The 27,744-nt window shown below is 37.6% G+C and overlaps 2 protein-coding genes across 2 annotated transcripts; one reads left to right on the forward strand and one right to left on the reverse strand.

Annotated features, from left to right (window-relative positions):
• Positions 1-323: 323 nt before the first annotated feature.
• Positions 324-14,625, reverse strand: LOC131677464 (NADH dehydrogenase [ubiquinone] 1 subunit C2-like). Its single transcript, XM_058957296.1, has 3 exons — positions 14,390-14,625; positions 14,186-14,329; positions 324-498 (listed from the first exon to the last, which is right to left on the reverse strand). Exons 1-3 carry the CDS (start codon positions 14,538-14,540, stop codon positions 449-451), a joined length of 345 nt encoding a protein of 114 aa, XP_058813279.1. The 5' UTR covers positions 14,541-14,625; the 3' UTR covers positions 324-448.
• A 1,821-nt stretch (positions 14,626-16,446) lies between these two features.
• LOC131677465 (DNA-directed RNA polymerase II subunit RPB2-like) lies at positions 16,447-20,538 on the forward strand. The gene is made up of 5 exons (XM_058957299.1): positions 16,447-16,597; positions 16,738-16,877; positions 16,946-17,032; positions 17,105-20,299; positions 20,365-20,538. The coding sequence occupies exons 1-5, from the start codon at positions 16,579-16,581 to the stop codon at positions 20,452-20,454; spliced, it is 3,531 nt and encodes a 1,176-aa protein (XP_058813282.1). The 5' UTR covers positions 16,447-16,578; the 3' UTR covers positions 20,455-20,538.
• Positions 20,539-27,744: the final 7,206 nt, after the last annotated feature.

A 27,744-nucleotide genomic window follows, 5' to 3' on the forward strand; every position in this document is an offset into this window, starting at 1 on the left:
GCTTACGTGCTTTAAACGGGCGAGCTCATCGTTTTCTTTTCAAAAGCCATCCCTATAGGCCTCACGAGACCGGAGAGATGGCCGGGAAAAGGTTGATGAACTTGACGATCTTCTGCCTGTTGGGTATAGCCATAGATTTCCAGAAGTAAGCAACCGTGTGTACGCAACGCAGATGACACGCAAAAGTCGTACGCACGGAGATGGGCTTTGATTTCAAAGTACACCGAATCCGGTTTTTGGGACTAGCACAATACGTTTTGGAATTGCCGTGTGAGGATCGGGTCATGTTCGGATAATCGTTCAGTCACCTTCGCGCATAAAAGTTTATTTGGTTTATACAATTTTTATTGACCTCACTTGTTTGCAACAGTTCCTCTATGTTCAGGGGATAAACACTATTCTATCGGCGTGCGGCGCTTTCTATGAAATGAGAAAAAAAAACTGGTTCCTAGCGAATGGGCTGCCAATACTCGAAGACATCAGCAAACCGTTTGCGCTCTGAAAGTAGAAAAAAGAAAGATGATAAGGAAAAGCTAGAGCAGATTGAACGTATCGAAAGAATCCAAAACTAGTTTTGGTAAATGCTACATATCTGAAACGGATATACTGTATCGAAAAAAAGGAATTACCATGACGTGAACAAAAATAAAATATAGCTCAACCGCCATTGAGATCAAAATTTTGAGATACTGGCTGGACCAGATTGTGATAACGGCAAACTTTTATGTCGTAAAATACGTGAATGGCCTAAATTTGTGAAATTATAGCAGTATCCACGTTGTTTAAGAGAAAAAAGGGACGGTTAACACACTACACCACACACTACAGAAGCTTTAAATCCTGCTTTGACCGCAGGCCAGTTCTAGCCCATTTTGATAATTTCTCAGATAATTTCACGAAAACAGGTCCGTTCAGGTACCCTGTATTGAAAATGATCGCATTACAGGCTCATTACAATAGACACGTAACTACGTAACCCGACGAAATCTCTAGTATTCTAGTAGGTGGGGATACTAAGGAGACTTCATTCCCAAGGAGTCTTGATCCCATCGTCCTAGCTCGAAAGCGGATCAGAAAACACTAATCTAATATTCTAGCAAATTGCGTAGTTTTATCTAAACATAAATTGCTTTCATACAATAAAAAGAAATCGAAAGTGTTTAGCAAACTTTTTAGTTGCCAATTTAAAAAAGATGGGTGGGTAATGTCAGAGACATAACCGGAGTGAAGTAGAATACACTTTAGACTGGTTATATAAATGCTACAATTTTGACTATCTTCTGATAGGTTGTATTAAAAGCAGTTATTTCGTTATTTCTAATGGAAATACCGAAATATCGATACACGTACATCGAAATCTAAAATATTCGAACATATTTATCATCATATGGTAATCCTAAAAAGAGCATTAAATGAATGTTATTTGAAATTGAATCATTACACGAAACTGTCAACAAATCACACAAATGATAACTTTTTATTTTGTGCCATTCTACGACATGCCGACGATATTGTTCACGAGTGGCTCACTTACTATCCAACGCTCTTCGCAAGCCACTTTGAGATGCTTGTAATAACAAAATTTCAATTCGATTCTTTGTTGATTAATGGTGGCCCTATTCGTAATTTACTTGGAGATGGTGTATTTGTGCCATCTGAGCCGGCGTGCTTGGCGATCTTTTCTGACAGGTGCAAACGGACGTCCGCTTCTTCTTGTATCCTTTGATAATGTTCGGAAACATTTAGATCGACGTATATGGTACGACGATACAAACGAACTGATATTGAGCACCAGCATGTTAGTTTTATACCGGACAACAGCACAATGTAAGCTCGTCCTTTTTTGTGTTGTCCTCAATATGTATTCTTCGAAGCAATTGTGTTGAACGCGTGACGTTTACTTAGTAGCTGTAATGGAATACCTTGCTGTTAAAGTGTTAAAATTGGAAGCAAATGCTGCCCGTGACAACAAAAAGACGAATTATCCCACGTCTTCAGCAGCTGGCGATTCGTAACAAGGAAAAGTTGAACAAACATGTGACCATTGCTCAAGGTGGTGTGTTGCAAAACATCCAATCAGTAGTGCTGCCCAAGAAGACCGAAAAGAAAACATAAATCGAACGCTGAAAATCGCAAATGAAATACATATTGCTGTAAAAATTGTCCTTTTCAGGACGATCACACATTTTTGATAAAGAACAAAATTGAAATTGCGAATCTGAATGGGTCAATCGGCGAACTGCATTTCTATCGAGCAAATTTACCCACCAAAAAAACATTTCCCGGCAGGAAATGCTGTGCTGTAACTAGCAATTTCTATGCGATTTTGGCGTTTTTTGCACACACACACACATAGAGCGTTTGACCGTCGTCCTACTACCAGCAACAGAGAAGTAGCAGATCATCATTTTTCGCTCGCTTGGAATCGAATTGTACGGACCAATATCCGTTATTTTCAGTAATTGTACATTCTACAGAATTAGCCACAACTATTTCCAATGAGCGCAAAAATCGAAGGTTTTCATTCAGTACAACAGCAGATTTTCACGTTTAAAAAACATTCAACATTCTGGACGAAAATTTTGAAACGGAGCACCTATATCAAAACGTTAGAAAACGTTCGATTTTTGTAAATTGAATCATTACACTAAACTGTCTACAAATCACACAAATAACTTTTTTTGTCATTCTACGTGAAAGCGACTATATTGTTCACAAGTGGCTCACTCACCATCCAACGCTCTTAGCAAGCCACTTTCTGATGCTTGTAATAACAAAACTTCAATTCCAGTCTATTTGCAACCATCAAACACATCGGTCACGATACTCAGTGTGCTCCTGCTTCTGCCCGAGCCAGTGCAAAACAAACGAAAAAAAAAACAGTTACTTGTGCGCATTGTCTGAACAACAAAGGATACCGTTATTTTTATTCTCGCGTGACCTATCATGATGACTGAGTCTTATCAACAAAACGTGATTATTCGGCCTAACACAGTGGCCATTGACTTCAGGTCTTTTCGCATAAGACCAAGTATTCGTGCTGTGGAACATCTGCTGAAGGTGAAAATGCAGCTTCGGTTTTCGGAAGTCACCTCCATACAGCTTGAGCACGTCAGGCATGCGGTGCTGATAACCTTCAACAAATTCGCCCAGGCGAAAAGATTCATTTCGCAGAACAACTTAAAACACGTGCTTGTTTGTGACAACGCTGAAATCAAGATCCCTATATACATGGATAATGGAAATATAGAAGTTAAATTACACGATTTATCTCCACTTACTTGCAGAGGTGGGAAAAAACCGGTTTAGTACCGGTGCGGTAAACCAAATTTTCACACGATTTTGTGTTTCCTTTACATCGTGTGCGGTCTTACCGCTGGTTGTGTTTCAACGAGACACGAAAACCAAACCGAGTTTCGTTTACACAGCACCGTGGTTTGGTTTTGATTTTAGTTTACCGGTGCACGAGTATGGAACGAAACACGAGAATACCGAAACCAAACTTCGGCTGTGTTGCGGTTGTGTATTCGGGTTGATGTTTATCGGCTATGCTAGTGCTGCCAGCATTTTTATTAGAAATTCAGCGCATACTTATTTTAGATATAATGTCAGGTATTTTTTCGGTAATTGAAAAATTGTTCTGAGACATCTTCCATGTACAACAAAAATGTTCCTCGTCATTTTGGAAGAAAATAAATGACTTACCTTAACTCAATATTACGGCATTTTCATGATGAGTTATCATCAGGAACTTTGCAATATGGGTATGTTTGGTATGGGGAACTGCCCAAAAATCGAAAGTAAAAGGAAGTTTAATAGCCTTTGCTATTTTTATATGAGAGACTGAGAGCAAGAGTGGATTAAAATTTTGTTCAGAGCAAAAGTGGGTTAAAATATTCCCTTAGATCCCAAATTGTATATTTATCAAAACTTCAGGCAAAAGCGGGTCAAATATCATTTAGCGCAAAAATTGTTCGACAAAATTTTCAGAACAAGAATGGTATAGAATATTAACCCATTTTTGCGGTACGATAATAATACATAGGTTCATAACAGGTGTTCAGAATATTTTTTATTCGGACTTGTGAACAGAAATCGTAAGATTTTTGATCCGTATAGGTCAGCAGACACCGAAAATGGACCATTACCGCCATTTTAAAATCCAAGATGGCGACTTCCGGTTACCACAAAATAGTGAGAACCACCATCAATATGGGTGTCATTTTAAAAGATATGGTCAGCAGACACCGAAAATTGACCATTAGCGCCATTTTGAAATCCAAGATGGCGACTTCCGGTTACCACAAAATAGTGAGAAGAACCACCATCAATATGGGTGTCATTTGAAAGGATATGGTCAGGACACCGAAAATTGACCATTACCGCCATTTTGAAATCCAAGATGGCGACTTCCGGTTACCACAAAATAGTGAGAAGAACCACCATCAATGTCATTTGAAAGGATATGGTCAGGACACCGAAAATTGACCATTACCGCCATTTTGAAATCCAAGATGGCGACTTCTGGTTACCACAAAATAGTGAGAAACACTATCGATATGGGTGTCATTTTAAAAGATATGGTCAGCAGACACCGAAAATTGACCATTAGCGCCATTTTGAAATCCAAGATGGCGATTTCCGGTTACCACAAAATAGTGAGAACCACCATCAATATGGGTGTCATTTGAAAGGATATGGTCAGCAGACACCGAAAATTAACCATTAGCGCCATTTTGAAATCCAAGATGGCGACTTCCGGTTACCACAAAATAGTGAGAACCACCATCAATATGGGTATCATTTGAAAGGATATGGTCAGCAGACACCGAAAATTAACCATTAGCGCCATTTTGAAATCCAAGATGGCGACTTCCGGTTACCACAAAATAGTGAGAACCACCATCAATATGGGTATCATTTGAAAGGATATGGTCAGCAGACACCGAAAATTGACCATTAGCGCCATTTGGAATCCAAAATGGCGACTTTCGGCTACCACAAAATAGTGAGAACCACCATCAATATGGGTGTCATTTTTAAAGATATGGTCAACAGAACCGAAAATCGACCATTACCGCCATTTTGAAATCCAAGATGGCGACTTCCGGTTACCACAAAATAGTGAGAACCACCATCAATATGGGTGTCATTTGAAAAAATATGGTCAGCAGACATCGAAAACTGGTGAGAACTACCATCAATATGGATGTCATTTGAAAGGATATGGTCAGCAGACCAATAATTGACATTTACCGCCATTTTGAAATCCAAGATGGTTCCTTCTGGTTACCACCAAATAGTGAGAACCACCATCAATATGTGTCATGTGAAAGGATATGGTCAGCAGACACCGAAAATTTACCAATGGCGCCATTTTGGAATCCAAGATAGCGACTTTCGGTTTGATTGATTTGATTGATTTGACTGATTTGATTGATTTGATTGATTTGATTGATTTGATTGATTTGATTGATTTGATTGATTTGATTGATTTGATTGATTTGATTGATTTGATTGATTTGATTGATTTGATTGATTTGATTGATTTGATTGATTTGATTGATTTGATTGATTTGATTGATTTGATTGATTTGATTGATTTGATTGATTTGATTGATTTGATTGATTTGATTGATTTGATTGATTTGATTGATTTGATTGATTTGATTGATTTGATTGATTTGATTGATTTGATTGATTTGATTGATTTGATTGATTTGATTGATTTGATTGATTTGATTGATTTGATTGATTTGATTGATTTGATTGATTTGATTGATTTGATTGATTTGATTGATTTGATTGATTTGATTGATTTGATTGATTTGATTGATTTGATTGATTTGATTGATTTGATTGATTTGATTGATTTGATTGATTTGATTGATTTGATTGATTTGATTGATTTGATTGATTTGATTGATTTGATTGATTTGATTGATTTGATTGATTTGATTGATTTGATTGATTTGATTGATTTGATTGATTTGATTGATTTGATTGATTTGATTGATTTGATTGATTTGATTGATTTGATTGATTTGATTGATTTGATTGATTTGATTGATTTGATTGATTTGATTGATTTGATTGATTTGATTGATTTGATTGATTTGATTGATTTGATTGATTTGATTGATTTGATTGATTTGATTGATTTGATTGATTTGATTGATTTGATTGATTTGATTGATTTGATTGATTTGATTGATTTGATTGATTTGATTGATTTGATTGATTTGATTGATTTGATTGATTAGATTGATTAGATTGATTTGATTGATTTGATTGATTTGATTGATTTGATTGATTTGATTGATTTGATTGATTTGATTGATTTGATTGATTTGATTGATTTGATTGATTTGATTGATTTGATTGATTTGATTGATTTGATTGATTTGATTGATTTGATTGATTTGATTGATTTGATTGATTTGATTGATTTGATTGATTTGATTGATTTGATTGATTTGATTGATTTGATTGATTTGATTGATTTGATTGATTTGATTGATTTGATTGATTTGATTGATTTGATTGATTTGATTGATTTGATTGATTTGATTGATTTGATTGATTTGATTGATTTGATTGATTTGATTGATTTGATTGATTTGATTGATTTGATTGATTTGATTGATTTGATTGATTTGATTGATTTGATTGATTTGATTGATTTGATTGATTTGATTGATTTGATTGATTTGATTGATTTGATTGATTTGATTGATTTGATTGATTTGATTGATTTGATTGATTTGATTGATTTGATTGATTTGATTGATTTGATTGATTTGATTGATTTGATTGATTTGATTGATTTGATTGATTTGATTGATTTGATTGATTTGATTGATTTGATTGATTTGATTGATTTGATTGATTTGATTGATTTGATTGATTTGATTGATTTGATTGATTTGATTGATTTGATTGATTTGATTGATTTGATTGATTAGATTGATTAGATTGATTAGATTGATTTGATTGATTTGATTGATTTGATTGATTTGATTGATTTGATTGATTTGATTGATTTGATTGATTTGATTGATTTGATTGATTTGATTGATTTGATTGATTTGATTGATTTGATTGATTTGATTGATTTGATTGATTTGATTGATTTGATTGATTTGATTGATTTGATTGATTTGATTGATTTGATTGATTTGATTGATTTGATTGATTTGATTGATTTGATTGATTTGATTGATTTGATTGATTTGATTGATTTGATTGATTTGATTGATTTGATTGATTTGATTGATTTGATTGATTTGATTGATTTGATTGATTTGATTGATTTGATTGATTTGATTGATTTGATTGATTTGATTGATTTGATTGATTTGATTGATTTGATTGATTTGATTGATTTGATTGATTTGATTGATTTGATTGATTTGATTGATTTGATTGATTTGATTGATTTGATTGATTTGATTGATTTGATTGATTTGATTGATTTGATTGATTTGATTGATTTGATTGATTTGATTGATTTGATTGATTTGATTGATTTGATTGATTTGATTGATTTGATTGATTTGATTGATTTGATTGATTTGATTGATTTGATTGATTTGATTGATTTGATTGATTTGATTGATTTGATTGATTTGATTGATTTGATTGATTTGATTGATTTGATTGATTTGATTGATTTGATTGATTTGATTGATTTGATTGATTTGATTGATTTGATTGATTTGATTGATTTGATTGATTTGATTGATTTGATTGATTTGATTGATTTGATTGATTTGATTGATTTGATTGATTTGATTGATTTGATTGATTTGATTGATTTGATTGATTTGATTGATTTGATTGATTTGATTGATTTGATTGATTTGATTGATTTGATTGATTTGATTGATTTGATTGATTTGATTGATTTGATTGATTTGATTGATTTGATTGATTTGATTGATTTGATTGATTTGATTGATTTGATTGATTTGATTGATTTGATTGATTTGATTGATTTGATTGATTTGATTGATTTGATTGATTTGATTGATTTGATTGATTTGATTGATTTGATTGATTTGATTGATTTGATTGATTTGATTGATTTGATTGATTTGATTGATTTGATTGATTTGATTGATTTGATTGATTTGATTGATTTGATTGATTTGATTGATTTGATTGATTTGATTGATTTGATTGATTTGATTGATTTGATTGATTTGATTGATTTGATTGATTTGATTGATTTGATTGATTTGATTGATTTGATTGATTTGATTGATTTGATTGATTTGATTGATTTGATTGATTTGATTGATTTGATTGATTTGATTGATTTGATTGATTTGATTGATTTGATTGATTTGATTGATTTGATTGATTTGATTGATTTGATTGATTTGATTGATTTGATTGATTTGATTGATTTGATTGATTTGATTGATTTGATTGATTTGATTGATTTGATTGATTTGATTGATTTGATTGATTTGATTGATTTGATTGATTCGATTGATTTGATTGATTTGAATGTTCTTATTGATTGTTTTCAATTTGATTGCTTTCATAGATTTCATTGATTTAATTGATTGTATTGATTGCATTAATTTCAATGATTTGATTGATTTGATTGATCGCATTGATTGCATTGATCGCATTGATTTCATTGATTTATTGATTTCATTGTTTTTATTGATTTCTTTGAAGTCATTAATTTCAATTTCAACATTGTTACATTAACATCAACGACTTTCCCGAATCAAACATATTTACATTTATCGGTTTCATACGATTATTCGCCAAGAAAGATAGCCATTTTGAATTTTGTGTCCGTTATCTTGGTTTTTTATATGGTAAAGAATATCAATTGTGAAACGTTAACAATCGCCCAGAACCTAACATTTCGATATTGCCCCATCGACTCTCAACAACTAACCTTATTCAATTCAGTTGTTTATTCGGCAGCACTGCACATGAATTTACTGCCTCTTCTTTCAACCGAAGCACCGCGTACAGAAAAAAAAAATCAGGTTCGGTTTTCTAAAGCCGAACCGATACCGCTGTTTAGAATACATTAACACGAGTTGAAAATCGTGCACACATGTAAACGGTGCTGAGTGACTCGGTTTGGTTTTCAAAACCGACACTCGGTCGAGGTTGTCATTTCGTTTACCGTGTGAACGAAATCAAAACCGCACACGATGTGGATCGCTCGTTTACACGTGTTGAGACTTTGAGCACCATACCAGTGACTGTACGTACCGGTTGGTTTTCTTACCCACCTCTGCTTACTTGCAAAGTGGCAATTAAAAGATTTATGTCGTATTTCGGAGCAGTGGAATCTATTACGGAGGACACATGGAGAAACTACTTCCCAGGTATTTCAAATGGTGTCTTTGTGGTGAGAATGCGGGTAGACCAACCCATTCCCTCTTACCTTACCCTGCAGTACAACACAGAAGGGGGTGATACCATTACACAGCGAACTCTTTGTACATATCAAGGACAAACTAAAACGTGCCAATTCTGTGAACAAACGGCGCACTACGGACAACCCTGCCCAGAAACTGCTAAGGAAAGCTCAGTTGCAGTAGACCTGTGCGCCGCCGCGCCACGCCGCCGCCGCCGGTAATTTTTAGCGTACGCCGACGCCGAACGGTAGATCGGCGGCGCGCCGCCGATGCATTTTTCCCGCGCCGATAATTCGCAAAATCTAAAATTGTTGACTCTTAATTTTATCCACAAATCTAGGAACATTGTCTATGGACCGAATATACCACGTTAACTGATTGATGATTTATCACATCTTGATCATTATTTGGTATTAGGGGTCGTCAATTGGATTACTAAATTAAAATAATCTTGATATTTTCTCGAAAACCATTACACGACACTTACACGTTATATAATTCAAAGATCCATCCTTGCTTCGTCAACTGGTTATGATTGTGAGCATATAAGTTTCAATTCACCATTCGTGTGCTTGAAATGGTCCACAAATTTAAAAAAACTTCCACTTTCAAGATATATGTGCCTGAAATTTACGATTATGTGCCTGATCCTAATCTTTGCACGTAATTAATTTCACTGGAACGCAGTGTATTATTCATTGATTTTTTAACCGATTCATAATTCCTAATATGCTACACACGATTCACCAGTCGAGTTCGTGAAACTGTTCATGATGTAATCCATGAAGGAATTAATTTTCCACATAATCTTATTATACTTACGTAAACAATAACAAGGAACACATACCTCATCTTCCCCTATTCATGGATTATTCGCTCTGCTTTTTGGTTTTGAAATTTCTATGTGAGCTATTGTGTACAACTGCTAGCAACCAGTCTCATAGGCACGAGCATTAGATACAAAGACATTACTAGCACCTGTAACCCTGTTATTCTTTTGTTAAAATTCAGAGAAATGTTCGGAATTAAACGAAACTGTGCTGAGCAAAATACATTACCTAGCCACAATTCATGTCCGTGAAATAATTTAGAAAACTATAAGACACGTGACTCTGTGTAAAAAATCCAACGGTAAGCTCAAGACTAAAATATCATGATAACACGACGAGAATTTACGAAAATCGTTGCACGTTGTTCAATTCTTGACTGTTTTAGTCAATAAAGTCAATACAAATCAATGTTTCATTTTCAATACGAGGTTTATTTATAATTGATTGAATCGTGACCTATTTTAAAAAAAATTTCTCGAAGAATAGTTGAGCAAAGTGATCTTGACTTTTCGCGACGCTGGTGCACAGATGTGGCGATGCAGAGGGTAAGATTTATAGTCTCATAAATTATTCATCGTGTGATCTAGCCCCACTCAAGAAAGATTTTCAGTGGCAGTTGCACCAGCCCGGTATCACAGACAAATAAGACGTAACACGAGATGAATTTTTATCACTCGTAGAAATAAAAGGTCGATTTCAATTACAAATCGGTGGCGTTATTGAAGAGATTTTGACACAGAGCTAAATGCGTTACTTATTTTCCGCACCCACCCGAAAACGTTACGGTCTTTTTAATCTCACGCAAACCAAAACAAACAATATGGGCCGGAAATGTGAAATAAATTCTAGTCGAAGTGCCCAAGGTGGGAGTTGTTCACAACCATTTCTTAAGTTACAACACGATGCCGATCGGTGAGTAAGCACATAACAGGATGTTAGTAATTTAATTGATTCGGTGTATCGAATGGATTAGAATTTGTTGGTCCCCGGAACTGCTGGAGAAATTGGCGGGGTGCAGGTGCTACGAAAACTAGAGATACGCTCAGACCATTTTCAATCAGACTTGTTTTGTGATCAGTTTCATCCTAACAGGAGCTAACACGTCAAGTCGTGGAATGATTATGATTGATAGTAACTGTATATTTAGGTTTCGTCAGGGTGTAGATCTGTAGGATTCCAGCACATCGAGCATACTTTGCACTCAAGATAGAAGTAGACCGTACGTTGTAAGAAAATGTAGTGCCAGGGAATCGTATTTATTATCATCGTGGCGATTTTGTACTTACAAGAAGTAAAAGTAAACACCAGCCTGGAAAATGAAGTAATGTGTCTACCTTGAAAGGTGTCCTTACACGATCATTAAAAGTGACATTTCTGCGCAGTAATGCCAACAATAATGCCTTGTGTTAGGGTTTCTGATATCTGTGGGATTCTACAAGAGCGACGGTAAACAACCCAGGGACAACTTGACAGATAGTGCTTGTTTCATATATGCACCACCGATTTGATGGTGGCGCTAGTATGCCTTCTCGAAACGAAAAAGTTTCAAGAGAAAGGCGTTTTTCGTTACGTGTGTTATGAACGCCGTCAATGCGGCTAGAACAACATCTAGAAAAAGCCTATTCCAAAATGTGAATAAAGAAAACTATTATTAGAGAATAAATTTATCCCTAACTGATAACCGTCAGCAAAGTTACATAAATCTTATTATATATTTAGCTGGAAGTCGTTGTTTTTAACAACCGGCTTTCTTCCTTCCTAAACATGTTTTGGTTTTCTTGTTGTGAGAAGTTTGAAATCGTTAAATCATTGGTGCTTTTTATCTCGAGCAATGTAAATGAAAAACATTTTGGCCAGTGAGAGTACATCACCACCAAGCTTAACAATTCGTTTTGAATAGAATTTGTGTTTTTATCAGAATTCTTGCAGCAAAAAGAAATGGTAGAAATGCTTAAATTGATTATTTTCCACAGATATGGAAAATAATAAATGGGATGCGCCTTTTTCAAATTTTGCTCCATCCGAGCCGCCATGACATCACCAAATCACCCCAAAATTTGCTTATGAATTCAATATATGGGAGCTGTCAATTGTCTCCGGGCTTACGGTAAAGATGACTAAATAGAAACAAAAAACAATGGAACGACAACAACAATTAATTTCCTCAAACAAAACAAAAACTGTTTTACCGTTGCTTATTTTCCCAAATATAGAACAATAAATAATTATTTTGGGTCATTGAAATACAGTCGTTACTCTGCATTCTTCAAATTTGTCAATTGCAATCATTATTTCATGCAAAGTCGTAGTATGCGACATCGACAATTTTTCTATTTCGTTCTTCAAATTTTACAACTGTAAAAATTGTTCCACCTTTCATTTATTATCTTGCATTTGGCAAGCAGGGTGGGCACTATTGGAGCTTCAGCTGAAAAAAAAATTGATATGGTTGCGAGAATTACATTTTGTGCAATGTGTTCAACAGATGTCGCTAGTACATCGTGGGCGATGATTTTTTTAGATTTTCTTTAAGCTGTAACGTTTGTTTGTATGTGCTGTGAAGTCAGTTACAATAGAAACCGAAAATTTGGGAAAGGAATTGTACTAAGATATTTTTTAGTTACCTAGGCGTCAATATTCGTCACGCCGACACACGCCGGCGCGCCGCCGCCGATAGGGTCCAACGGCGCCACGCAGCCAACGCCGCCGCCGCCGGGCAAAAATGTCGCTTACGCCGCCGCCGATTAAAAATGCATCGGCGCACACCTCTTAGTTGCAGAAAAAAATGCCAACACCCAAGCCCCAATATCTTTACCTGAACCACAATCGGTTGCCAAATTTGTGGCTGCAGTTAAGGCAATAATGACAACTGCAAACACTGCGTTAAGTAATTCGAACGTAACAACTAATACCACCAGTGAAGAAGCTACCACCAAGGATAGAGTGTTCACATTCGTGACCCACAAGGGCAAGAAGCCAGGAAGAACATCTGATCGCGAGTATAAAGGCAGTAATCAAGATGATGATACGAACGTAAACGACAACGAGAGAGACGTGGATAACCCTGAAGTTGACGAAAGAAGGAACATCTTCCCGACGCGAAAAAAGATCTCTGCTCGCAATAGCAAGTTGCGCGCACGGGATCTTACAAGCTCAAAATAAAATGTATTGTAATTTTTATTTTTTACATATTGTAAATATATAAAAGACCCATGGCTCCTCTAAGCTAACGCATTGAGCCGTGTCAAATAAACCAATTAAAAAAAAACTTCAATTCGATTCTTTGTCGATAAATTGATAGCCCTGAAAAGGGGCTTTTGTTTGGGCAGTGTTCGGAATTTACTTGTAGCTGGTGTATATGGTAACGGCTTTGGTGCCATCTGAGACGGCGTGCTTGGCCAACTCTTCTGTGACAGCAGCAAACGGACGGCGGTTTGAATTTCGCGGGAGGTTATTGTCAAGCGCTTGTTGTAATGAGTCAGGCCAGATTTCTTATCGGCCCTTCCTCTGGCTTTCGGAGACATTTCGACCGATGTACAGTTACGATGCTGCAAACGAACTGAACGTGAGCAACAGCATGCTGAGTTTTTAGTGTTAGTGTTACGAACGGAGGTGGCAAAGTTAAAGGAAAGACAAAGTCCGCTCGAATCGCGATTTCTGATCAGATAGTGTAAAAATCCTGCCATTTTGATCAGTAGAACGGAAGATATTCGCATTTCAAAACTGGGAATTATTAAATCCTCAACTGAAATTTTTGAAACGGGACCGCATATTGAAACGTTAGAAGTATTCTACTTCAAAACGTTATCCTGGAAAAATAAAGTGAGCCATACATGTGGGGTGGGACACACTATAATAGCTGCAGGCCATTCCCCTTCGCAAAGTGCTTACGATCCCTTTTTAGTGAGTCTAAAATATCATAAATAACCACCCCCATTCATACGGTAGAAAAGTACATACCAGGAGTGGGGAAATCCTCTGGATGCAATTCAATGTAGTGCCGCAAAGTTGCGTCCTTTTCAGCCAGGTATTGGTTTCTCCACTTGTCGACGGTCATTGCGAGTGCTCCTAGCGACACCGCCGCAATGATATGTTTCTGGATACCTAGCAGAAGCAATCAATGTTTAGAACATTTTTCTTCGCAGTTATTACATCATAACTTACCACTTAAAATCGGACGACCGGTGCCCCAGTTAACGTAGCATGCTGCAAGAAATCCGAACGCACTTCCTGCTCCAGGTGCCCACTTATCGTGTAGCCATGACTTGGTGAAAGTTCCCGATAGTAGCTCGATTGGTGATTTTCCGCCGGACATACTTGCGAACCTGCTCTGTTACACGATTCCACAACTCCAAAGGCAAACAAAAAATTATTATGAACTTTTCGACTGTCACTGAAACTGAACGAAAAATAAAATATTGATAGTATAATTTGACAACCCTTGTCCCACAGTATATTATATTATGGTAAGCAGCGATGCCAGATGTACCTGTGAAGCAGTTTTCATTTTGAAGACATTTGAAAGACTGTGAAGACAGGTTGTTCATTTTCAAGACAAATTTTGGATGTCTTGCTTATTTCTGATTCAAAATCAAAAACCTATTCAGAATCCAAAGACAAATGAAGACATTTTTTTTGAAATGTGAAGACATTTGAGAAATATACCTGCACGCTCATTCAAAACTACTCGAAATTTGAGTTCAGTGGCCTTATTCTCACAGTCACGTCGCCTAGTGATAAGAACAAAATTTCCTTCTAGTCACTAACGTATGCGGAATGAAATTTGGACAACGCTTCCAGCATTAAAACAAAAAAGCAGCCCTGCGCAAAGCACCATACTAAACGTCATACTCTAGGCACACTCATTTCAAGTATCCAGTGTTAATTTCGACCCACTAGCAGATACCATGTGAACAAAATGGCAGCGAACGCCCAATCTGGTACTTAGCTATTATGCCAAAAAAATTTTTTGGCGCATTGGAGGATTATGGTATATATTTTATACAAAAGTCTGATATCCCTCCAAATGTACCACAACTGCGTCCAAATGAGATTTTTCGGGGATAATATGAAGCAGTGAGTAAATGCTCATAATTTTCGACCTAAAACTAACAAAAATGATAATCAAAATTAAGAAAGAAATTAAACATATGCCAACATCAATTTTTTCGACTCCTTTGCAAAAAGTTCCTGCAAACTGTCGTAAAGCTTCTCGAATGAGCTCAATTTTTTTTCTACATTAAGTTAAAAAGCTGACAAATGTTTTCATATAGAGAAAACATTTGATAAAGGGGTTTCTCCAAAAAAAAAATTGCCTTTTGAATTTTGTCCATTTTTTATTCCGCATACGTTAGATGACGTGACTAAGAATAGGGCCCCGAAACACTCAATTTGCAAACTGGAGCAATATGCCAAAAAACGTGCACTTTTTATGAAATTTATAAAATTTTTGTATTTATAAATGAGCGTGTAGTCAAAAAATGACTTTGCTTCGTTTACTCAGTTTTGAGTTTGGGGTAAACATGTCAAATATGAGTTGATATTACTCAAAAGGCAGATGCGGAAAATAATCGTTCCGTATTTTTATATAACAACAAAGAATCTCAACGGCACTACAAATATCATTTACTTGAACCTACAGGCGCTAGCGATGCCTGGAAAAATAACCCGAGAACGTTTCTCCACACCTATTCCATGTCAGTCGACGCCTACAAAAATATTAAAGGATGTTTGATTTGAGTAGAAGCAAAAGAGAAACTTACCTTTTAATTTTGTGAATGATTCGATTCAACTCTACAACTGCTAACCCTAATAAAAGTCTTATGGTTAAATAACTTAACGACGTGTTCAGGATATCATCCAAACTATATAGGAATGGTTTTATCATATGGGTTATAGTACGTATTTATTGGGAAAGTCCGCGGATTGCTTTTTAATCAAACTTTTAGTCAACGTCGAAGTTTATTCACTTTCTAGAGGTTAACTATTTTGTTCTCTCAAAATTTTGAAAATTGAATGATTACTCACCAGTTGAGTTCATTCTACTCAAATAAAAACTCATTTTTTAACATATTGCTTCTATTTCTGAAATTGAGTGTTCAAAACTCAAATTTTCAGTAGTTTTGAACAAGCGTATGCAACACAGAAATTAAATTTCGTTAAGTTTATATGCGAATAAATTTAACGAAAGTCAGTTCAACCCTGAAATATAAACGTCAAAATCCGCCATCATTGCACTGCGCATTCCAAGCAACACCTTTGAGCGAATGTTGTAAAATAGTAGTAAAATAGGCTGGAAATAAGCTGGAGATCGTTAAAAAGCTGTAATCTTTCGATTAAAAGTGAAGTAAATAATGTACGAGAATGAAGATGGTAAGTTAAATCGAATTTGGTAATATTTTGTAGCCGTCTGAAGCGTTATAAAATCGCAACAATTCAGCTCTTAATGTGACAAAAAGCCGAACAATCGGTGGCAGAGGCTCGAAAGTAAACGTCTACTTATTTTTTCGTAGGTGATCATTTTGAGGAAGAAGATCCGGAGGAGATTTCTCACGAGCTGTGGCAGGAAGCTTGTTGGATCGTAATTAACGCATATTTCGATGAAAAAGGCCTGGTCCGGCAACAGCTGGACAGTTTTGACGAATTCATTCAGGTTCGTGGATATATTTGATAGCTGAACTTTTGGATTGATTCTACCAAACATGTCAATGCTAATTTCAGATGTCTGTTCAGCGAATTGTAGAAGATTCGCCGGCTATTGAATTGACTGCTGAAGCACAACACAACACGGGAGATATCGAGACACCGGTATGAGAAGCTTGTGTTCGGGGTTTTATGATGGATGCGATTTGTAATATACTGTTTTTTTTTATTTTTCAGACTAGATATGTGCTGAAGTTTGATCAGATCTATCTCTCCAAGCCGACTCACTGGGAAAAGGATGGGTCCCCCTCGCCCATGATGCCCAACGAAGCCCGTCTACGCAACTTGACATACTCGGCGCCACTGTATGTGGACATCACTAAGACGAAAATTGTCGAAGGGCAAGAACCGGTCGAAACACAACATCAAAAGACATTCATCGGAAAAATTCCGATTATGCTCCGATCAACCTATTGTTTGCTATCGCAACTGACGGATCGTGATTTGACAGAGTTAAACGAATGTCCTCTTGATCCAGGCGGTTATTTTATCATTAACGGTTCAGAGAAGGTGCTAATCGCACAGGAAAAAATGGCCACCAATACGGTGTATGTGTTTAGCATGAAAGATGGCAAATATGCGTATAAATCGGAAATCCGATCGTGTCTCGAGCATAGCTCTCGGCCAACCTCTACTCTGTGGTGTAACATGATGGCCCGCGGTGGACAAAGTATTAAAAAATCTGCAATCGGCCAGCGTGTGATTGCGATTTTGCCGTACGTGAAGCAGGAAATTCCCATCATGATTGTATTTCGAGCGCTTGGTTTCGTCGCCGATCGTGATATTCTCGAGCACATTATCTATGATTTTGACGATCCGGAGATGATGGAAATGGTCAAACCATCGCTGGATGAAGCCTTCGTTGTGCAAGAGCAGAATGTGGCGTTGAATTTTATCGGTGCGAGAGGTGCCCGACCTGGTGTGACTAAAGACAAACGTATCAAGTACGCGAAGGAAATTCTGCAGAAGGAAATGTTACCTCACGTGGGAGTTTCGGATTTCTGTGAGACTAAAAAGGCTTATTTTCTTGGATACATGGTACATAGGTTGCTTCTGGCTGCCCTGGGTCGCCGTGAGTTGGACGATCGTGATCACTACGGAAATAAAAGATTAGACTTGGCTGGACCGCTGCTAGCTTTCCTGTTTCGTGGCCTGTTTAAAAATTTGATGAAAGAAGTACGCATGTACGCACAAAAGTTTATCGATCGTGGAAAAGATTTCAATCTTGAGCTGGCGATTAAAACCAAAATCATTACGGATGGATTGCGTTACTCATTGGCCACTGGTAATTGGGGTGATCAGAAAAAGGCTCATCAGGCTCGTGCTGGAGTGTCTCAGGTATTGAATCGTCTGACGTTCGCTTCGACATTGTCTCATTTGCGCCGTGTCAATTCTCCGATTGGTCGAGACGGTAAGCTGGCCAAACCGCGTCAGCTGCACAACACCCTTTGGGGTATGATCTGTCCTGCAGAGACTCCGGAAGGAGCTGCTGTCGGTTTGGTGAAAAATCTTGCTCTAATGGCTTACATTTCTGTCGGATCGCAACCGTCACCAATTTTGGAGTTCTTGGAAGAGTGGTCTATGGAAAATCTGGAAGAAATCGCTCCCTCGGCTATAGCGGATGCCACTAAAATCTTCGTCAATGGTTGCTGGGTCGGAATCCATCGTGATCCGGAACAGTTGATGGCTACATTGAGGAAACTTCGCCGTCAGATGGACATTATTGTGTCGGAAGTGTCGATGATTCGGGATATCCGTGATCGTGAAATTCGAATCTACACCGATGCTGGACGCATCTGTCGTCCACTTTTGATCGTTGAGAATGGAAGCTTGTTGCTACGAAAGAATCACGTTGACATGCTCAAAGATCGTGACTACAACAACTATGGGTGGCAAGTTTTGGTCGCTTCCGGTGTTGTTGAATACATCGATACGCTAGAGGAGGAAACGGTGATGATCGCAATGACTCCGTATGATTTGAAACAGGACAAAGAGTATGCATACTGTACGACCTACACACATTGCGAGATTCACCCGGCAATGATTTTGGGTGTTTGCGCTTCGATTATCCCATTCCCCGATCACAATCAGAGTCCTCGTAACACCTATCAAAGTGCTATGGGTAAGCAAGCTATGGGCGTCTACATTACCAATTTCCACGTCCGGATGGACACTCTTGCGCACGTTCTGTACTATCCGATGAAGCCACTGGTTACAACCCGGTCCATGGAGTATCTGCGTTTCCGAGAACTGCCTGCTGGAATTAACTCAATCGTAGCTATTCTCTGCTATACCGGATACAATCAGGAAGATTCTGTCATCCTGAACGCAACGGCTGTCGAGCGGGGTTTCTTCCGATCGGTGTTCTACCGTTCGTATAAGGATTCGGAGAGTAAGAAAATCGGCGATCAGGAGGAACAGTTCGAAAAGCCTAACCGGCAAACCTGTCAAGGTATGCGAAATGCTTTGTACGATAAACTAGATGAGGACGGTATCATAGCTCCTGGGTTGCGTGTTTCCGGTGACGACGTCGTTATTGGAAAAACTATTACGCTTCCGGAAACCGATGACGATCTGGATGGTACAACGAAACGTTACAGCAAGCGAGATGGATCAACATTTCTGCGTAACTCGGAAACTGGTATCGTGGACCAGGTTATGTTGACATTGAACAGCGAGGGTTATAAATTCTGTAAAATTCGCGTTCGCTCGGTTCGCATTCCCCAAATCGGAGATAAGTTTGCTTCACGGCACGGTCAGAAAGGTACATGTGGAATCCAATATCGGCAAGAAGACATGCCGTTCACATGTGAGGGACTCACGCCGGATATTGTCATTAATCCACACGCTATCCCGTCGCGTATGACAATTGGTCACTTGATCGAGTGTATCCAGGGTAAACTGGGTTCTAACAAAGGGGAAATCGGTGACGCTACTCCTTTTAACGACGCTGTTAACGTGCAGAAAATTTCCACCTTCCTGCAGGAATACGGTTATCAGCTGCGTGGCAATGAGGTCATGTACAATGGACACACTGGTCGCAAAATCAATGCCCAGGTGTTTCTTGGTCCGACCTACTATCAGCGTTTGAAGCATATGGTGGACGATAAAATTCATTCGCGGGCTCGTGGTCCGGTCCAGATTCTGGTGCGACAACCCATGGAGGGTCGTGCCAGAGATGGTGGTTTACGTTTCGGAGAGATGGAACGTGATTGTCAGATATCGCACGGTGCTGCGCAGTTTCTACGGGAACGCCTTTTCGAGGTTTCCGATCCGTACCGTATACATGTGTGCAACTTCTGTGGACTGATTGCGATTGCCAACTTGCGAAATAACACATTTGAGTGTAAGGGTTGCAAAAATAAGACACAGGTAAGAAGAGGTTTTTTTGCGAGCGGGATGCCGAACCGGTATTCAATTGAAAATTTTCGTTACAGATATCGCAAGTTAAGCTACCGTACGCGGCGAAGCTTTTGTTCCAGGAGCTCATGGCGATGAACATTGCGCCTCGACTGATGGTGTTGTAAGATGCATTGCACTACGAGACGGACGAAAGCATCCGGATGCTGCATACAGTTTTATGATCTATAATAGAATACATGTGTACGACATATTTGGCTTCATTTGATTGTGAAAATTATACGGTGGGCTTGGAAAGGCACTCATCTGGTGTGACCTGGGTGCTCATGAAAATTTAGATTTAAGGCTGACTTTGCAATTTATGTGTACTATTATTTCTGTGTACTTTCTGCCCTTATGCTCAGTAAGGGGAAATGGCGCGTTGTGGCAGATTGATCGAAGCACATTTCGACTGTGAGTCAGTGAATAACAGACTTAAAACAAGAATAGTCCATTGATGCATTTTATAATTCGTTAGCTGCCTTGAGTTCAAAAACTATAACAAGTAATTGGTAATATTTTAAGTGAATATATCACAAAAGCTGGACTGACCAAATTCCCGTTTTATATCCGTTGAACCATACTGAGTGGCCGATATACATTTAAATTAATATCGTTGATCTCCATTATTTTAGTTTTCATATTTCTCACTCTGTTGACAGCGTTTTAGATATGCACATCTCTTCGACGATATTGTCCACTGACACACCAGGCATAGCCCTTCGGACTTCTTGCACGTTCACACACTCCGGGCAAAGGAGTGACGAAGCGTGCCCAAACCGATGCAGGGAAGGAACCATGACCGGACAAAAACTGCATCAAATAGAAATTTACCTCTCCATGCTTCCTATGTACTCAAGCAGGTGGGTCCACCTCCCTTTTTCTACTCTTACTCAGAGGTGGGAAAAAAACGGTTTAGTACCGGAGCGGTAAACCAAATTTTCACACGATTTTGTGTTTCCTTTACATCGTGTGCGGTCTTACCGCTGGTTGTGTTTCAACGAGACACGAAAACCAAACCGAGTTTCGTTTACACAGCACCGTGGTTTGGTTTTGATTTTCGTTTACCGGTGCACGAGTATGGAACGAAACACGAGAATACCGAAACCAAACTTCGGCTGTGTTGCGGTTGTGTATTCGGGTTGATGTTTATCGGTTATGCTAGTGCTGCCAGAATTTTTATTAGAAATTCAGTGCATATTTATTTTAGATATAATGTCAGGTATTTTTTCGGTAATTGAAAAATTGTTCTGAGACATCTTCCATGTACAACAAAAATGTTCCTCGTCATTTTGGAAGAAAATAAATGACTTAACTCAATATTACGGCCTTTTCATGATGATTTATCATCAGGAACTTTACAATATGGGTATGTTTGGTATGGGGAACTGCCCAAAAATCGAAAGTAAAAGGAAGTTTATTAGCCTTCGCTATTTTTATATGAGAGACTGAGAGCAAGAGTGGATTAAAATTTTGTTCAGAGCAAAAATGGGTTAAAATATTCCCTTAGATCCGAAATTGTATATTTATAAAAACTTCCGGCAAAAGCGGGTCAAATATCATTTAGCGCAAAAATTGTTCGACAAAATTTTCAGAGCAAGAATGGTATAGAATATTAACCCATTTTTGCGGTACGAAAATAATACATAGGTTCATAACAGGTGTTCAGAATATTTCTTATTCGGACTTGTGAACAGAAATCGTAAGATTTTGGATCCGTATAGGTCAGCAGACACTGAAAATTGACCATTACCGCCATTTTGAAATCCAAGATGGCGACTTCCGGTTACCACAAAATAGTGAAAACCACCATCAATATGGGTGTCATTTGAAAGGATATGGTCAGCAGACACCGAAAATTGACCATTAGCACCATTGTGAAATCCAAGATGGCGACTTCCGCCTACCACAAAATAGTGAGAACCACCATCAATAGGGGTGTCATTTGAAAGGATATGGTCAGCAGACACCGACAATTGACCATTAGCGCCATTTGGAATCCAAGATGGCGACTTCCGGTTACCACAAGATAGTGAGAACCATCATCAATATGGGTGTCATTTTAAAAAATATGGTCAGCAGACACCGAAAATTGACTATTAGCGCCATTTTGAAATCCAAGATGGCGACTTCCGGTTACCACAAAATAGTGAGAACCACCATCAATATGGTTGTCATTTGAAAGGATATGGTCAGGACACCGAAAATTGACCATTACCGCCATTTTGAAATCCAAGAGGGCGACTTCCGGTTACCACAAAATAGTGAGAACCACCATCAATATGGGTGTCATTTTAAAAGATATGGTCAGCAGAACCAGAACGTCCTCATTTATTGGGAAGGTTTAAAAAAATGTGAGCCTGAGCTGTACGCCTTGGCTCAGGTGGCATTGACCGTCCCATGTACGCAAGTGTCAGTGGAGCGTTCTTTTAGTTCGCTGTCCCTAAGTTTAACAGACAGAAGATTAAAGCTGAACGATAAAAAATTGTCGAACATTTTATTTGTAAAACTTAACAGAGACCTTTTTGAACGGAAATAGACATGTTTCATTAATTCTTAATAACATGTGGAACTGCATAAATATATCAAAACATGTAACTTAAAATAAATAAAGATTTCTTTTTACATCGATCACCTTAGATTTAATCATCCATCTTCGGGATTCCTTTGAAAGTTTGAAAGTACCTTGGAATTTCAAATATTGCATATTTTTAGGTTTAATTGTTTTCATTGATTTCAATGATTTGATTGGTTTGATTGATTTGATTGATTTGATTGATTTGATTGATTTGATTGATTTGATTGATTTGATTGATTTGATTGATTTGATTGATTTGATTGATTTGATTGATTTGATTGATTTGATTGATTTGATTGATTTGATTGATTTGATTGATTTGATTGATTTGATTGATTTGATTAATTTGATTGATTTGATTGATTTGATTGATTTGATTGATTTGATTGATTTGAATGATTTGATTGATTGTTTTCAATTTGATTGATTTCATAGATTTCATTGTTTTCATTGATTTAATTGGTTGTATGGATTGCATTAATTTCAATGATTTGATTGATCGCATTGATTGCATTGATCGCATTGATTTCATTGATTGTATTGATTTCATTGTTTTTATTGATTTCTTTGAAGTCATTAAATTCAATTTCAATATTGTTACATTAACATCAACGACTTTCCCGAATCAAACATATCTACATTTATCGGTTTCATACGATTATTCGCCAAGAAAGATAGCCATTTTGAATTTCGTGTCCGTTATCTTGGTTTTTAATATGGTAAAGAACATCAATTGTGAAACGTTAACAATCGCCCAGAACCTAACATTTCGATATTGCCCCATCGACTCTCAACAACTAACCTTATTCAATTCAGTTGTTCAGTTGTTTATTCGGCAGCACTGCACATGAATTTACTGCCTCTTCTTTCAACCGAAGCACCGCGTACAGAAAAAAACCAGGTTCGGTTTTCTAAAGCCGAACCGATACCGCTGTTTAGAATACATTAACACGAGTTGAAAATCGTGCACACATGTAAACGGTGCTGAGTGACTCGGTTTGGTTTTCAAAACCGACACTCGGTCGAGGTTGTCATTTCGTTTACCGTGTGAACGAAATCAAAACCGCACACGATGTGGATCGCTCGTTTACACGTGTTGAGACTTTGAGCACCATACCAGTGACTGTACGTACCGGTTGGTTTTCTTACCCACCTCTGCTCTTACTGCAACTTAGCCAACGAGTTCGCTCGGACCAATCTGTATTACGTGCCTTTCCCCGCTGGTAGCATTCCACGTCCTCAGCCAGAAAGATGCAGATGGGAATCATCCCGGCAATCACGCATACCGCCTCCGACGATATCGTTCTATACACACTAGCGACACGAACAGCCATTAGGCGAAACGTGCTTGTCAACTTCATTCGGTTCCGCTTTGAGTTCAGCGCAGCAGCTCAGGCCTGTACACCATTATTCAGTATTGAGGATGAAACAACCGCCAGGAGACGTCTCGTGTTGCCTCTTGCTCCTCCGTTTTTCGGCATGATCCTTGCCAATACGTTAGTTGTACTCGCGGCCTTCTCACATACTTAGCCGACATGGCTGTTGTAATCTAACAGATCGTCGACCATCACACTCGGGTGCTTCAGCGCACGCAACGATGGGGTGGATTGTCCCCCGACGCTGATCTCGACACGCTGGATTCACGGTGGCTGATCAACACTACCTCGGTCTTGTGGTGAGCCAGCTGTAACTTTACGTCAGCTTTCCAGTTTCATGTTTCAACGATGCCTATTGTCTCTGCCGTCAACATCTCCACCTCCTCAGGGGTCTCCTCTGTTATCGTCAGGGCATCATCTGCAAAGCCGACGATCTCAACTTCCGTGGGCAGTTCCAGTGTTAACACTCCGTTGTACATTATATTCCAGAGCTTTTGGCCGAGTGTGGAACTCTGAGGTACTCTAAAAATGACCCTAATCGACCTCTGCCATATGTTCGTTTTAGTAGACCAATACTCGGTTCTGGAAATATCTTTTCAGAACCTTACAGATAGTTCGGAACCCGCATTCTGTGCAGTGCTACGCGATAGCCCCCCAGTTAGCACTGTTAAACGCGTTCTTCACGTCTATCGTTACCACGGCGCAGTATTGATGACCCCTTCCAGAAGCTTACCAAGAGTAGCCAGCAGGCATATAGGTTGATACGATGCTGGATCTCCTGGTAGTTTCCCTGGTTTTGACAGCAACACCAGCTTCTGGATCTTTCTTCTATCCGGGAACTAGCCATCGTCCAGACATTTCTGTAGGACTATCCTGAACATGTTCAGAAATACCAGGATCGCAGTCTTCAGTGCCACATTGGGGATACCATCCGGTCCGGGAGCTTTCTTCGCTTTCAGCTCTTTTGCCACAATAAGGTACTCGTCGTTGGAAACTCGATTGTCACTAACATTTCAACCGTCTGCATCAACGTACGGTGTAGGCGGCCATGCGGTTGGGTCGTGCTTCGGAAAGACCCCCCACGATCATTTTCAGTTTGTCGGCGCACATTTCGACTGGCGCCATTGGACCCTTGATTCTGGCCATAACGACACGGTAAGCATTTCCCCAGGCGTTGGCGTCTACTTCTCTGCACAGCTTTTTGTAGCAAGTGGACTTACTTAGCACTATCTCGCATTTAAAAGCGGCCCTGGCCGCCCGGAAGATCTTGCTCTCTGAACGCGTCTTCTGGCTTAGGTATATATACAGGTAAACTTCGATATAACGTACATTTCGGTTTAAAAATTGTACGTTATATCGAATTGTACATTATATCGAAGCATGCAAAATCCTCACAGAATTGTTGCTCATGGTACTTTATTTTGAAAAATTTTGATAAATCGTAAATAATTTTGAAAATCTAACCTACCTAGCAGTGTGAAACAACTTTTCTCATAAGAAAATTATAGTGGTTCTATAAAAATGATGCCGCAATTGATTTTTTTTTTGGTTCTATAAAAGGATGCCGCAATTGATTAATATTCAGATTTTTTTAGTTTGTATGAATCAAATTTATTGAAAATATTCTTATTTTGACTCCTTTTCTAATTATTAAGTCATTAGCCATTATTATTCTGTGTGGGCTTGTAAAATGTTTTTTTTAATATTCCCGCCATTTGTGCCTCATCAAATAAAAGCAATCTATGAACTTTCATCATTAGAATAGACTAAGAAGATCCACTTGTATCCACGATTCAAGAATTTCTGAAAATATATTTCAATCCGCTAACCGGTTTCCTAAATACCCCATACCGGTCGTAAACGCACAGTTGTCCGTGTAATTACAAATATGATCTCTCACTCTTATTTATTTGATGTGACACATAACAGGATTCGAAAACAATCTTCGATTCTAGTAACCGGATTCAAGAGTCTAAGCAACAAGAAATTTTGATAAATATCACTGGATTCCTCGTAGATCGTCAATGGGACGTCATTTCATGTGTCACATGATGGCAACATCAATGTAAAACAGACAAAAGAATCATGAGTCCAGGGAACTGAATTCAGGAATATCCGAAATCGGAGTTGAATGTGTCCGCATTAATTGCAATACGATTCGCAGATCACATGGGTATGTAATTTGATGACCCAAATGTCGAGAATCTGTAATCCGAAGTACTGAATTCAGGAGTTTCAGGAAGCGATTGTACACACCAAAAAATAATGAAATTTAAATGACATGTAAATCGATATGAATGTAAACATACAAACCTTTAATCGAAAATTTGATTGAAAATTAAGTTGAATTCAATGCACTCAATGGGAACATCAATAAGCATATGATTTTATACTTTCGTTCGTGTAATATTACATGTCATTTATTTTACAGCAATATTGGATTAAAAACACTTTAAAATGCATAGGTATCCCGTTTAATCAAACTGTAATTTTCAATCAACGTGTAAAATATAACAAAATTCCTTGAAGAAAGCACGACAAGTTGTGTGTATTTGTTGTGGAACTTAATTTTACATTTATATTCATGCTCTAAATATGTGCATGAAAATAAATTGAAAATTACAAAATATTTTTATCTGTGTATCTGATTGTCATCAAATATGATAGCACTAGACATGCTAAATTTAAACATTGTCATTCGGCCCAGAGAATCAGACTCCGCAGTCCTGAAACCACACACCAAAAAAATAATGAAATTTAAACAACATGTAAATCAATGCGAATGTAAACATACAACGATTGAATCCAAAATTTGATTGAAAATTACGTTAAAATCAATTGGAGCATCAAACAGCATACAATTTTACACTTTCATTCGTGTAATATTACATGTCATTCATTTTACAACAATATTCGAGTAAATACATTGAAGTGCATTGGTTTTCCGTTTAAAGAAACTGTAATTTTCAATCTATGTGTAAAATTATAATAAAATTCGTTGAAGAAAACACGACAAGTCGTGTGTATTTGTGGTGGAACTTAATTTTACATTTATTTTCATGCTCCAAATATGTGCATGAAAATAAACTTAAAATTACAAAATATTTTTATCTGTGCAACCAACAATGGTCAAACCAATATAATTATTTTTGTTTTCAGTTAGAAATTACTGATCTTGTATTATTTATGGAGATACATGTTTGATTTTAATAAATAACAATCATCCGCAAATGAAATTGAAAAAAATCGCTCTCGGGGCCTTCAATGAAATAGCCAATTGCTAACATGCTCATTGGAAGCCCAAATAGTACGTTTTAAGATTGTGTGTAACATATTGAATTCTTAAAATATGGAATACATGCGTAATTGAAAAGAAATTTGGACCTGAAAAATAAATTAAAAATTTTGTACGTTATATCGAGGAAAAATGTACGTTATATCGAGTGACGCTATATCGAGGGTAC

The sequence above is a fragment of the Topomyia yanbarensis genome, chromosome 1, assembly GCF_030247195.1.
Source record: "Topomyia yanbarensis strain Yona2022 chromosome 1, ASM3024719v1, whole genome shotgun sequence".
NCBI lineage: Eukaryota > Metazoa > Arthropoda > Insecta > Diptera > Culicidae > Topomyia > Topomyia yanbarensis.